Source organism: Tetrahymena thermophila (assembly GCF_000189635.1).
Source record: "Tetrahymena thermophila SB210 genomic scaffold scf_8254667, whole genome shotgun sequence".
NCBI classification, from domain to species: Eukaryota; Ciliophora; class Oligohymenophorea; order Hymenostomatida; family Tetrahymenidae; genus Tetrahymena; species Tetrahymena thermophila.
Window position 1 is genome coordinate 1,822,896 of NW_002476434.1, and position 14,667 is coordinate 1,837,562.

The following is a 14,667-nucleotide window of genomic DNA, read 5'->3' on the forward strand; positions in this document are numbered from 1 at the left end:
GTCCTTTCCCTATTAACTCTATTTAAATTACAATTTTATATGAATTAATTTCTATTAATAAAATCTTTATTCAAATGTGTTTATTCTTTTGTACAACATTCAGATAATAGAAACATTCTAATTTTTTTAAAAAAATTTATCTTATATTTATTAAATACTTTCAGATTGAATATTACATACAATACTAAGTTATTCTTATTTTAATTTGTTTACTTTTATTTTTTACTAATTTATTTTAAAATAAAAATCATTCATATATATAATAAAAAATGAAATTGCATCTTAATTAATAATTTATTATTTTACAATTCATTAAGAATTAAGGAATATTTTCTTAGTCGTAATCTTTTCATTCCATTTTTTTGTTATTTTAATTATTTATTGATTTAAATTTCACATAAATAATAATTATGAGGGAAATTAACTTTGGTTTTTGGTCTTTAACCTATTTATAGATTACATGATTTAAAAATTTTGATTCTTTATTTTTTTTCTGATATAAAAATATTTAATTTTTTTTAAAGGTAACTTTTAATTAAGGAGATTTTAAATAAAGATAACAATATAGGATATACATTTGTTTAAATAGTGATAAAAAGATAAAACTTTAATATTTGGAACATAAAGTCATTTATTTGCCAGTTAGCAGCTAAACATAAACTTATACATCAAATATTTTAATAATAAATATATCATGCATATTTATATAGCTTTCTTTGTAAGCAGGCAGAGCACATTTCATGACCTTTTATGAATACGTTTATTATATTTACATTGCAGTTTGGGCAAATCTGATGGTTTTTACTATTTTTTTCTAATTTTAATTTCATTAATTATATTGAATCTTAACTCAAGTTAAAGATTTTCTATTATAGATTCTAACATTCTTTATTTAATCTTTATAAAATAATATTAATAAGTTAAATAATAATTTTTTAATTAATATCTACTCATTTATTTAATCTAAGTTTTATGCTTAGGTTTGTTTTAATTCTTCAATATCCTTCTCTTTTTACTATAGACTTTTATTGAGAAAATATTATTACAAAATTAAAAAATAATTATTTGAATTATTCTTTACTTCTGCTCTAGTTTTAATTTTTCATCATTTAACCTATAAAAATATTTATAATATTTATCTAAAAAAAATGTGAATTTTGTTAAAATAATTTATATCTCTTTATAATAATCACTTTCTTATTTTTAATTTAAATTTTCTTATTTTTGTTATGTTAATTATAATGATAATTCCTAAATCCGTATTAAATTTCTAATAAAAGTAAATTAATAAATAAATATCTTAGAAATAATATTTAAAAATTAATTTAATAAAAATGTAGCTATTGATAAAATGTCTCAAGTTATTTAAACTATTTTATTTTTTTTCATGAAGTGAAAACAAAATATCAAATTAAAATAATTTAAATAGCAATTTGCTTTTCTTAATAATCTTAAATGCAATAATATTGATTCTTAACACTTTTTAAAGCAATCATATTTTTAAGAATTTATTTTGTCTTTTATTAAGTTAATTGTTATTTTTTGTAAAAATAATTTACCCATTAATTTAATTTTGAAGAGTTTGTTTTTCATTTTAATTATCTATTTTTTCTTTTTAGAGTTCTTATTTTAATTGCTCAATGTAACTTAGTTACCTAATAAAAAGTTGAAAATAAGTCACTCAGAAATAATATGTTATGAAGTATTTACTGCATAATCTGCTATTAAAGTCTATAGATTAAAATAATTTTTTTCATAAGATGAATATAAAATATCAAATTAAAATAATTTACTAAGCAATTTAATTATCATTATAATATTTTTGTTATTCTAATTATGATAATAATTCCAGAATCTATTTTTAATTGCTAATAAAAATAAATATGTTTTTTAATAAAATTAAAAAAAATATCAAATTAAAATAATTTACTTAACAATTAAATTTTGCTTTTCTTATTTTTCCTCCTTAAGTTTTTTAACTAAGTTTTCAAAGCTGATAAAAGTGAAAATTTAAGTAACTCATAAACAGTAAGTAAATATAAATTTACTTTTTAATATGACTTAAAAGTGATTGTTTCTCTCTATTTATGATAAATTTTTTAATAAAGAGAACAAAAATATCAAATTAAAATAATTTACTTCAAATATATCTAATTATTTTATCCTATTATTGTATCATATTGAATCTAATATCTTTATTAAATAATAACAATTTTAATAATCAAAATTTTATTTTTTTATTCAGCTAGTTAAAATATTTAAGAATAAATTACTGTTTTATTTATTAAACGTGCTTTTACTATTATTCTTCATTTTACTTATTTAATTTATTAACTTCTTCTTCATAACTATAAAATTTAATAAAATAAATAATTTTAGAGTTATTATATGATTGATATCAATTATTTTTTATTTAACATTTTGAATGATTATTAAATTATAACAAATAAAATATAAAGTTAAATAAATATTTTAGCTATAGAGTTACTTTTATTTTTGCCTTTAAGCTTCATTTTACAATTATTCTATGCGTCTAATTAATAAAAATTTTTATTTTTCTAAGTAAATGAGTAAGTAAAAAATAAATAGCTTACTGTTGTAAACCTTTTTATTTTTCTGTGCTTTGAGAAAGCTCATTTTCTTTGATTTTCATATCTGTATAGTGCCTATTTAATATAAAAATTACTAGCTTTTAAAAGTAAAAGAGTACTTTATTTTTTATTATGTTTGAATTTCTTCTACGAAAATATTCATTAAATTACTAAAATTAATACACTTTTGAAATAAATTAGCTGCAAAATAAAATTTATAAACTTTTGATTTAGATCTTAAATATTCATCATTTAAAATTTAAATTATTTATCTCTTTCTTGTAATTGCTTTTCCTAATTCTCTCTATGCTATTTAAATCTTTTAATTTAATGAGAAAATAAAAATAAATCTAATTCATTTAGTGGTAAATATTTTAAATTCATTGATCAAATTTCTGCATTCAACAAAAACTAATCTCTAAATATTTATTTAACTTCTTATAATTATATAAAGTCTCTTAAAATAAAAAAATTACTATTCAAGGGAAGCTTACAGATATTACTTTTGTTATATCTCCTATAGATATTTCTCATTTAAAGACTTACACCTAATTCATATTTAGTTAATTAATTATCTTTAAAAATAAAAATTTAATATTACTTTTCTTCTAATTTTTTAAAAGCTTCATTCATAGATTTTAATTAATTAATAAAATCTTTCTTTTATTGTTTAAGTTCTTTAATTTTATTATGTTAAATCTATATAAATTTAAATATTTATGTCATCTAAATATTTTTATCTTCTTTGAACCTATTATTTTTAGCAAAGAAAGAATGTAAATTTTATAGTTAGTTAGTTAATATAATTTTTACTTTTTGATGTTTTCATTTATCTCATTCAATATATTATTTTCAAAGAATTACTCATCTTTATTATCTTTACTTATTTTTTCCATAAGGATTTCGAAAGAATTGAATAATTCCTATAATTGGCTTTAAAGATCAAAAATTATTTTGTGATTTTTATTATTAAAGATTTTTACTCTTTTTTTTTACATTTTTAGTCCTATCTTTTGTTTTATAAATTAAAAAAAATTTAATTAATCAAAATAAAAAATTAAAATTAATAATTGAAATGTTTAATTAATGAAATTTATTAAATATGCAATTAAGCACTATATCTTTAATTTTCTATCTTTTTTCTGTTAAAACAAAAGTGTATTTTATGATAAAAAAAATAATCATACCCTTTTAATATGGATTTTATATACTATTCATCCTCTTCTGCTATTTTCAAGATTTGTCTGATATTTGTTGATTAAATCTATTTTAAAATACAATTTTTTAATTTATTAATTTTACTAATAATTTATTATTTGTTATACCTCCTCATCTTTCATAACACTAGATGGTACCTCATTTTTAATTTAGGTGAGAGAATTTTCTCTATTAGAATCACCTAACTGCATAAATAATAAATCAATAAAATAAAATCAAAGATAATTTACTAATGTCTGATCAAAAATAGGAGTTGTTATTCTTTTTTTCCCTGCATTACTAATTTTTAATATTTCTCCTTCCTAAAAAGTTAGTTATATAAAATTAGAAAAATTTTTTAGAAATAATAATTATAGTTTATAGTAGGCTTAAAATAAAAACTATAAACCTTCATTTATTAATAAAGCAATCTGCTAATTAAAAATTTTGCATTTTAAAATCCAATTTCATTTATATATTTTTTTTATTTTATAAAAATTAGGTGTTAAAAATATGAGGATTTTCAGTGTATTAGAGTCTGTTTGCTATCCTTAACAAACATCAATATGTTTATGTTAAATTATATTCAAGAATTATAAAATACATTTAAAAAATAACTTTAAGGGATCTCATAAATAGAATCTTATTAAACTTGCTTGAAGTTAGTTATTAATCCAATTTGAAGGATTTAATCTCTTTAAGTAATTAATTTATTGATTGTTTCTTTGCAAAACCAAATTTAACCATTCTAAAATACTTTATCCAAAATTACAAAAAAAGAAATAAAATAAATGATATATTCGTTTCTCTTAACAAAATTTAGTTAAAATATTTTTTAGGTTAGGTGTTTATATATATTACTATTAATCAGAAAATCAAATTTGGTAATTTGATTTTTGATTGTTTAAAAATATAATTTTATGAAACTCTTATCTGTAAGTAAATTTATTTATTCTCTTAATTCAACGATAAATACTAAAATGTTTTAATAATAAAAAAATACATTCTTGTTGTAACTTAGTCCTTATTTAGAGTTTAATCCGTCTTCAATTCCTGTATGAGTTGAATTGTTTTTATAGCCTTGATTTTCTTAGAGTTAATCTTGCTTTTATAGATAAAAAAATTTGGTAAATAATTTAATTCAAAATTAATTAAATACCTTGTTCTATTTGTCATTTATTTTATTTTCAATACTATTATCTGAATTATTTGTCTTTTGATTATATTTATATTTATTTTAATTAATATATTTAATTGTAATTTTAACTAATTAAATTCATTTTATCATTTTATTTTTACTTGCTATTTATTTTATAGCAGTATTATTTATTTTTTTTTTGGAATCTATTTTAAAATTCTTAATTTACAATTACTTTTTATTCAATATTCATTTGATTATTTTAATTGCTTTTGTCTTGCTCTTTTAAGATTTATTCTAAAGGACGCTCTTCTGTCTATTAAAGTTATTATTATAAATAAATTTAAAGTCTAAATATATTTTTAATAATAATAACTTTAATATCTGTATGAGTTTTATTATTTTTATAATCTTGATTGTCTTAAAGTTAGTCTTGCTTTTATAGATATAAAAATTAAGTAAATAATTTAATTCAAAACTAATTAAATACGCTTTCCTATTTGTCATTTATCTTATTATCAATTTCACTATCTGAATTATTTGTCTTTTGATTATATTTATATTTATTTTAATTAATATATTTAATCATAATTTTAACTAATTAAATTCATTTTATCATTTTATTTTTACTTGCTATTTATTTTATAAAAGTATTATTTATTTATTTTTTGTAATCTACTTTTAAAATTCTTAATTTATTATTACTTTTTATACAATATTCATTTGATTATTTTAATTGCTTTTGTCTTCCTCTTTTAAGATTTATTCAAAAGGGCGTTCTTCTGTCTATTAAAGTTATTATTATAAATAAATTCAAAGTCTAAATATGTTTTTAATAATTTAAATTATTTATTTTAAAATTGCATATTCTCCTACAAAATTAATCAAATTTAATAAAAAATGTTTAAATAATTGTTTTTTTACTAAATTGTGATTAGAAATCATTGACTTTTCATTAAATGTCATACTGTATATTTTTTCTTCATCTTCCTCTTTTTCCTATAAATATTATTTATAATTTTCGTTGATGATAAGGTTTTTATTTATTCTAATAACTACAAGAATATATATAAAGCTTTATAATTCTTATTTTTACACTTAATCTTGTGAATAAAAAAATAGTTTTTTTAAAGAGTTTTATATGAAATCATTAAATGCTTTGGGAAGCATTCTAAAAAATAAATAATTTTACTGATTTATCTAACAACTTATAGCTTTTTGGTTAATTTTGATAATGAAATAGTAATTTTTGAATTTTTAATGTGCATATTATCTTTAATAGATGATGATTTATGCTTAATTTTAAATAAATATCTATGAAATTAAATAAACTTTTTGATAGATTTAAGTAAATAATAATATCATTTCATATCTTAAGTAATAATACTCAATTAACTTTTATTTTTTATTGTTTTCAAATATTCCAAAAAAAAAAAAATGAAAATCTAAAATATTTACTATTTATACTTTATAGCAAAAGTGTTTATGATTTAATTAAAATGAAATTTCTTATAAATAACATTTTTTTTCTTATTCTTTAGTTCCATCACAAATAGTCAGTTATAGTTAAATTTAGTTTATCTCTTTTATATTTACTTATTATTCTAAGATTTCTTTAATATCCATCTACAGTTAATTTTTTTAAGTATCAACTTAAGATTATCCTATTGATTCATTATTATTTAATTCTGACTTATTATTTATACCTAAACATTTTTTAAAAAAATTATTTTTAGATATTTTCTCATTTAATAAAAAATAACTCTGCTTACATTTTTGCTACTTAATGATTTCTCTTTGAAAGAGAATTTGTAATTATATAGCTTTGAATAGCATTATTTTTATTTAATGTTTTGTATTATTTTTAGATGAAAATAATATTTGTTTTTTATTAAGCAATAAATTCTAAACATCTTGTGAGATTTCATCTAACTCTTAAATTATGATTAAGTTATCAGTTTGATTGAGCTAGCATAATTATTATTAGAAAAGCTGATATGTCTTTTTAAATATGATTTGATCTTCTGTTCCTTCCATTTTTATTTAGATTATCCTAAATAGACTTTGATTCGCTAATTAACTTATTTATTTTTTAGAAACTTTAATTATTTAATAAATAGATATCTATTTGCTTTAATCATTAAATTATTAAAATTTATTATGAATATATGAAATGATACATACATTAAAGAATTAAATATTCTAATAAATCAAATTTATTTTTTCAAAAAGCAAATACTTTTTTTGATATAAAAAATACAATCAATTTTAATAAAATATTTTTAATTTTTATTTTATTCCTACTATTAAATTTACAGATTAGTTGAAGTTAGTTATTTAGTTACTAAATATTATGAAAATGCATTAATTTCTTATTCTGATGCTTTTTCACATAAAATTTATTAATTAATTTTAGAATAAATAACAAATTTATAGATTATCAAAGAGGAATAGTTAAAAACAATCTTGAAAATGTTTAATATAAAAAGCATTAAACCTATAAACAAAGAAGGAAATAGCTACCAATAAATAATATTTGAGTTTAAGGAAAGGAGGGAGTTATAAATGTAGGATTAAACACTGATTGCTTTGTATTTTGAAATTTTTTTAGTTCTAAATGGTTAAAAAGATAACTCATTAATATAGTAAAAAATGTAAACTGCTCTAAAAAGTAATAATGGTTTAATCGAAAGAATAAGTGCTTATCTATTATAAGTATTAGATATGGGCTATTAGGATTTTAAATAGAATGCAAAAGCTATTTTTGATCGTATCAATAATGATATTACTAAAATTTAGATAAATCAAAATGAGTGCTTGACAACATAAGTATTAAGGGAGCAAGGATATTTATTTACTTCTAGCTAATATGATAAAATATATGATAAAGTATATATTCTTGAAATTTAAGAACCAACGCCAACCCCTAGCTCAACCGTGGAATTTGTAATATTAATTTTTTTGGTTATTAAAATAAATTTAAAATAATATATAGAATGATAACAAGGTAAAGAATCAAATATCTTAAAGGTGTTCAAACTGTGAATATTTTTAGGAAGTATTTATCAAAATAGGAGGAAATGATAAAAGATATTGCAATTTGTGTTTTGAAGAAGCTTTTAAAAATTATATTTGATTATATTTTCATAGTTGTAAATCACTTGTGTTTATATGATATTTATTATTCATATTTTGCAATTGATAAAATTAATTACTCTAAAGTAATTTAATATAAAATGGATTATTTATTTATATATATATATATACTCTGCTTATTTACTAAATAATTATATTTTGTTTTTAGCTTTCATTATAAAAAATTAAAATTATTTTTAAAATTTTAATTGGTAATAAAATATATTAAGAATAATTATTAGAAATTTGTAGTGTATAAGCAACTAAATTCTTCAAGCTATAAAATATATGACATAATTTAATTATTTAGTTCAAATGATAATTTAGATATGCTGAAGATATAATTACTTAAAAAATAATGAAGATAAGAAGGAAGATCTAATATAATATTCTAATATGTATTATGATTGTTATGACATAAGAAAAAATAATTAGAATAAAGATATTAGTTCCCTATTTATTTTATTGTAATTTATAAGATTTCAAATATCTAATTAATTTATTAAGGAGTATCTATCTATTTTATTTTTATTAATCGAATAAAACAAATCAAAAGGATATCTATCATAGACAGTAAGTACTAAAGCTATTTATTAGGGAAGATTAGATTGAACAAACCAAAATAAAAAATGGGCTCAGTTAGAGAATCTCAGAGTTCAATTGAGATGTTAAAAAATTAAGTTAGCTACAAATTATACTTAAATAAAACAAATGATAGAAATGATTCAAGTTCACTAATAGGGAATAAATAATCGCTTGTTTCTTAGTAAAAAGCAATTAAATACTTAGAAGAGATAAAATTAGAAATAAATAACCCCTACGCGTTTAAAAAGACAGCTTTAGTATAATAGGAATAAGAAAATAATTTTATTTTTTTTCAATAATTAAATTATTATAATTAAATAAGTGATGATAAAAATGAATTTAATGAAGAATCTCTTAAAAATTTCTACCACAAAAAATTGCAATTAACTTTTAAAGAGGAATGCAATAGAGTGAAATTTAATGAGTGCGATTTGTGTATTAGTGGTGCTTTGGCATCTTTATTCATTCTTCACATAAGATTCTAAATTACTTATGAAGCAAAATCATTTTTTGAAAGCCTTAAATTTTAGAAAAAAAATCTTAGTGAAAGTGTTTATAATTAACTAATTGAGCTTTTGTTTTAATAAAAATCCATTCAAAATATATGGTTTAAAGAACTAGAAAAGCTGTTTTCATCTTAAAAAAGCTATGAAGAAGTGCTTTCCTTTTTTCTTTAAAATTTTACACAGGTGAATTTGTAAAATAAAAAGAATGAAGATGATATGAATGCCATACTTGAATATTTTTCTCAAAGCTTTCAAGTCTTTATTAAAGTTTTTAATGAAAAAGGTGAAAAAATTCCTTTTTTCCCTTTCTAAAACTAAATATTTGATGATTAAAAATTTTAAGAGTAAAAAGAGTAGATCATTCCCTTTATTTTAATTAAGCAAATAAAGAATGGCGTTGATGTGTACTTTAGTCAGCCATTTTTTAATATTATCCCAGAATAAAGCGACTTGTAACTAATATAAGAAAAACCGATTGGAGATTTAATAAATGAGTAATCTCACTATTTAGTTGAAAACACCAATTACTTAAATTAGTATAGTGAATATGTCATAACAAATAATCCTTTTTAGTGTATAGTTTCATTAACATATATAAACATGATTTAAAAAATGATTGATTTAGCAAATAATTCAAATCTCTAAGAACAAGAAAAAGAAGAAGTAAAAATGCTTTTGAACAAATTTAATAAAGCATTCTAAAAAGATAAGGGAGTAGACAACAGCAGTGGTTTTAGTGACTTAAATTAGACATAAACATAAAAATTTTGTAATAAATTAAATGAAATTAAATAGCTCACCGATAAAAAAATAGAAAAAAAAAATTTAAAAGAATTTATTAAATTGCTAAGTAATCTTAAAAAAGATTTTGAATAAAGTTAGGAATTGAAGAAATAAGCTTATGAATATGTTAAAAATCAAATAAAAAAAAAAGAAGAGATTTGCTTGAGCTCAAAAGAAATAAATGAGTATTTCGAAGATGAATATTATGGTAACCTTTTGCCAAAAGAGTATTTTCCTAGCTTGGTTATTAGTCAGTAAGAATATATTATTTTAATCCCTAAAAAATTATAGGGCTAAAAAAAAAGAAGCTCCGGTTTATGTTTAAAAATCAAAAGCTTTTTCAGATGTATTTGGTATTATTTAAGTTTTCAATGCTGCCGCAGCAAAAAAAACCAAAATGAAGATAATAATGAAAGTTAATCTCATAAAGAAAATTAATAAAGTAGTTTGAGAGAAAATTTAATCAATGAATCTTAACAAACATAAAAATAAATAGAACTGCCAAACTATACTAGTCCCTTTTTTGTAATTATATTTGATTAAGAGGAATATACAGAATAAATGCGGAAATAAACGATGTAGGCTAAAACATTAAGTTAATTAATAACATCAAAAAGAGGTACTAGCTAATTTTTTGAAAGTTCCAGTGAAAATGAATAGGATAGCTCAGAAACTTAATCTATTTAATTCTAAAAAGCTGAACCTAACTACCCAGAAAAGGCTCTGAATAATAATTAAATATAATCAAAACCATAAAATATTTCTTAACCTAAAGTCTAATAACCAATTTAAGAAGAAAGTTCTCTAAATAGATAAGATGAAGAAGAAGAAGAATAAAAATAAATTGAATAAATTCCATTATGTTTGTAAGAAAAGGCTCCGAATAATAATTAAATATAATCAAAATTATAAAGTATTTCTTAAACTAAAATCTAATAACCAATTTAAGAAGAAAGTTCTCTAAATAGATAAGATAAAGAAGAAGAAGAATAAAAGGAATAAATTAAATTATATTTGTTAGATGAAAACTAACAAAATTAACTTTAACATTAAGATTAATAAAGTACCTAGCAACAAGAGTAATCTGACTAATAGCAAGCATAAATTGATTTATAAAAGCAAGCTAATTAGAAGTAAATAGAAGAGATGTAAAAGTATCAAGAGCAAGAAGCTAACCTGAAAGAATTTCAAAATAAACTATCAAAGGCACATATAATTTAAATGTGTGCTTGTGGTAATATAATAAATGTTTTTTATAAAAATTATAATTGTTGCTAAAAATGTTTAACTAAAAAGTTTTACAAATATTGTTGATAGAAAGCAAAGAAACAAAAAATTCAATTAAAATAACTTTAATCTTTAGACACATTATATTAAAATAAATTTAATTAATTTTAAATATTAAAATTCAAATTTAGTTTATTTATTCTTAATGTAATTTGCATCAAATTATAAATAAATAAATTGTTTATTCTTTTTAATTTCAAAATTAATTATTTAATTCAAATTTATTTATGAAAAAATTATTTTAAAAACTCTTTTTTTCTTTTCAATTAACTACTAAAAATTATAACACAGAGTTGTTTATAAATAAGAGTGATATATGATTAATAAATATTTTAAATTATTAAAATTTATATTTGAGTTTATTTATTCTTAATGTAATTTGCATCAAATTATAAATAAATAAATTATTTATTCTTTTTAATTTCAAAATTAATTATTTAATTCAAATTTATTTATGATAAAATTATTTTAAAAACTCTTTTTTTCTTTTCAATTAATTACTAAAAATTATATCACAGAGTTGTTTATAAATAAGAATAATATAAGATTAATAAATTTTCTTTTATTCCTAAAGCTTTTACGTTTGTTTGTTTGTTTGTTTGTTTGTTGAATTTAATAATTTAATAATTTAATAAAATTTATAAAAATTTATTTTAATTTTGAAAAAATTAAGCTTTTAAATTTAATCTGGCTTTGTTAGCCAAAAAAACTTTTAATTTTGAGAAAAGGAGTAGAGTGGATATTTAGTTACTTCAATTAAGAAGTAAATATGGATTGACTTCTTTGATAAAATGTAGATAGATATATGATACTGAATCGATGTAATTAAAATAAAGTAAGTAGGAATTAACTATTAGGTTTTGAATGAAATTAAAAATTGTGCTAAATTGAATTTTCTCATAAAAATAACATAATTAATTATTACTATCTATTTAGGCCATAAAAAATTACAAAAAGTACTACTAAAAGCCTATCTTTTATTCACTAATTGATTATATAATTAATTAAATAAATAATAATAAAAGTACTTAGAAAATTGTTTATTTAACTCATCTGCTATAAAATTACAGCAATTTAATACAAGTGCTTCAAGAACTTTATAAATGAATAAAACCGACGATAATCAAGCTCAGAAGACTACTGAATAAGCTAGCTATAAATTAAATTAGGTGGTTCCAATCTTAGGCCCTATTTAGAGTTTAAGCGAAAATTTAGATGATCAATAAAATTAATTTGCTAATACTAATTTGTAGCAGATCAACAAAGCACCTACTTCGAACCCACCAACTATTTTTCAATAGCAATCTGCTTCAAATAGAAGTGATTTTCAATCTTAGCAAGATGGCGAAGTTGATAAAACGTAAAAAGAGTTAGAAGCACTCACAAATCATAAATATTCTTTGAGTCCTTGGCGCTTTGTTTAATTGTTTCTTTATATAGTAAGTGATCTATCTAATTCACTGAGTATTTACACCTTCTAAACAATAGGCGCCCAAGTAGCTAAAATTTATGATTTAGACCCATTTTTAGTTTCTCTTAATCTTTCATTTTATTCTCTTCTTTATCCTTTTGTATCTCTTCTAGCAAATTACATTATTGATTAAAGAGGAGCTGCTTTTTCTGTTAAGATAGGTGTTATTCTTACTACTATAGGGTTTTCTCTCAGATTATTGATTAAATTTAATTGGGGTTACGTCTTATTAAGCTGTATCTTTTGTGGTATGGGAGGTCCTTTGATATTCAATGCTAAGTGCAGATTTTAATCTAACTGGTTTCATGCAGGAGATTTACCTCAAATTACCACTATATCCACTATAGTAACTAGTTGCAATGGCATTATAGGTGTTTTGTTACCTGGATTTTATTTCACTGGATATGATTACAAGACTGATCACTCTGAAAATTATTAAGACGGTAAAGATCTGATGATGAATCTTTTAATAATTGAACTAATAATTGTTCTAGTCTGTGCAGGATTAAGCTTGCTTTTCTTAAGAAGTAAGCCAGCTAAACCACCTAGTTTTGTTTCTACAATACAAAGAGAAAACTACAAAGAAGCAATCAAAGGTAAATTCTTTTTAAATTAATTTTTTTTTTTTTAATTTGTTTTTGTTTGTTTTCAAAATTATTTTTAATAAACTTTTTGTTGTTTTTGTTGAACTAACGCTTAGATTTTATTAGCGAAGTTAATTGATTATTTTTAAATTTAAAAATTTTTAATTTTCATCTTAAAAAAATCTAATTTTTCTGATAAATAAATATGTGCTTACAACAAACATACAAGCTCCATTTTAATTTAAAAATGATTATAAAAAAATATTATTTATTTATTTTGAAGGTTATATTGATAATGTTTAATAAATAAAATAGGTTTGATAAAAAATAGAGCATATTTAAAGCTGAATGTAGCTTCTATGCTTTTTGTAGGAAATACATCAGCACTAGCTGCACTCTTTTCATTTGCAATTCAACCCTGGGGCTTTAACTAAACGGATACAAGTTATTGTGCTGCTGGTATGGTTGTGACTGGTATAATAGGTTCTGTCATTAATGCTCCTTTGCTAAGAAAATACAAGAAATTTAAAATGACAACAATAATTTTAGCTATTGTTATGTTAGTTAATGTAGCAATAATAATAGGCATTTTGAACTTAGAGAGCAGGATCATTTTGGTTTTATTTGTTTCTCTTTTTGGAGGTGGCTACTAACCCCTAGTAAGCACCACATATGAATATGCATGTGAAGTTGCTTTCCCAATAGGAGAAGGTAGTGCATAAGGATTTTTACTTGGAACATCTTCTATATTTGGATTCGTTTGTATAACAGTTTTTGGTGCTATAGTACAAGGGTAAAATAAATCATAAACCTATATCATGTTGGGCTATTTGATTGCTTGTTTGATAATTGGAATACTTCTTATTTTTACTTCGAAATTCAAGCTAAATAGGTTTAATACAGAATTAAAAAACTTAAAAGACTAAAATAACGAAAACAACAATTTAAAGACTCCTGGGTTATTTGAAACACCTGAAAAGAAAAATACAGCAAATGAAAACTTCAATCAAGAAAATGTAGAGGAACATAATTCTGGTTTCAAAGCAATCATAGAACATTAAATATTAATGACTACACCAGATTAGGGTTCAGGAACTAGCAGCAACATTCCTTTAAATGCACCTTTATAATAAGATAGCAACAATATAACTAACTAACTTTCTCATAAATAATCTTAATCGATAAGCAATTGAATAAAAAGTGCAATATCAATCAATCAATCAATAATTTTCTTTTAAAATTAAAAAAAATAAAATTAGCTTTAAATAAATAAATTCTCTATAAATTAATTAATTAATAAAGTAAATGAATGACTCATTAATTCTTTTTTGATGTAAATATTTATCAATTTTATATTCTAATTTTAATCATAACAAATTAATTTTATATA

General features: G+C 20.0%; 4 protein-coding genes across 4 annotated transcripts; 3 read left to right on the forward strand and 1 right to left on the reverse strand. All coding sequences in view use genetic code 6, as the record gives it.

The window, feature by feature from the left end:
* Positions 1 to 692: 692 nt before the first annotated feature.
* On the reverse strand, positions 693 to 7,020 carry TTHERM_00038910 (hypothetical protein; the record flags this gene model as incomplete). The annotated part of the gene is made up of 28 exons (XM_972099.2): positions 6,699 to 7,020; positions 6,385 to 6,632; positions 5,851 to 5,925; positions 5,632 to 5,712; positions 5,417 to 5,470; positions 5,303 to 5,362; positions 5,162 to 5,242; positions 4,948 to 5,001; positions 4,792 to 4,893; positions 4,040 to 4,111; positions 3,917 to 3,994; positions 3,779 to 3,855; positions 3,575 to 3,601; positions 3,405 to 3,524; positions 3,193 to 3,342; positions 3,068 to 3,139; positions 2,595 to 2,666; positions 2,489 to 2,533; positions 2,274 to 2,348; positions 2,140 to 2,193; positions 2,049 to 2,081; positions 1,931 to 1,993; positions 1,794 to 1,868; positions 1,711 to 1,731; positions 1,560 to 1,655; positions 1,082 to 1,114; positions 951 to 1,022; positions 693 to 897 (listed from the first exon to the last, which is right to left on the reverse strand). Exons 1-28 carry the CDS (start codon positions 6,961 to 6,963, stop codon positions 693 to 695), a joined length of 2,460 nt encoding a protein of 819 aa, XP_977192.2. The 5' UTR covers positions 6,964 to 7,020.
* Positions 7,021 to 7,296: 276 nt separating this feature from the next.
* Positions 7,297 to 8,062, forward strand: TTHERM_00038920 (hypothetical protein; the record flags this gene model as incomplete). Its single annotated transcript, XM_972100.2, has 2 exons — positions 7,297 to 7,872; positions 7,922 to 8,062. Exons 1-2 carry the CDS (start codon positions 7,399 to 7,401, stop codon positions 8,060 to 8,062), a joined length of 615 nt encoding a protein of 204 aa, XP_977193.1. The 5' UTR covers positions 7,297 to 7,398.
* Positions 8,063 to 8,564: 502 nt separating this feature from the next.
* TTHERM_00038930 (hypothetical protein) lies at positions 8,565 to 11,249 on the forward strand (the record flags this gene model as incomplete). Its single annotated transcript, XM_972101.2, has 1 exon — positions 8,565 to 11,249. The coding sequence occupies exon 1, from the start codon at positions 8,691 to 8,693 to the stop codon at positions 11,247 to 11,249; it is 2,559 nt and encodes an 852-aa protein (XP_977194.2). The 5' UTR covers positions 8,565 to 8,690.
* A 1,076-nt stretch (positions 11,250 to 12,325) lies between these two features.
* TTHERM_00038940 (MFS transporter) lies at positions 12,326 to 14,470 on the forward strand (the record flags this gene model as incomplete). Its single annotated transcript, XM_972102.1, has 2 exons — positions 12,326 to 13,289; positions 13,593 to 14,470. 2 exons carry the CDS (start codon positions 12,326 to 12,328, stop codon positions 14,468 to 14,470), a joined length of 1,842 nt encoding a protein of 613 aa, XP_977195.1.
* Positions 14,471 to 14,667: the final 197 nt, after the last annotated feature.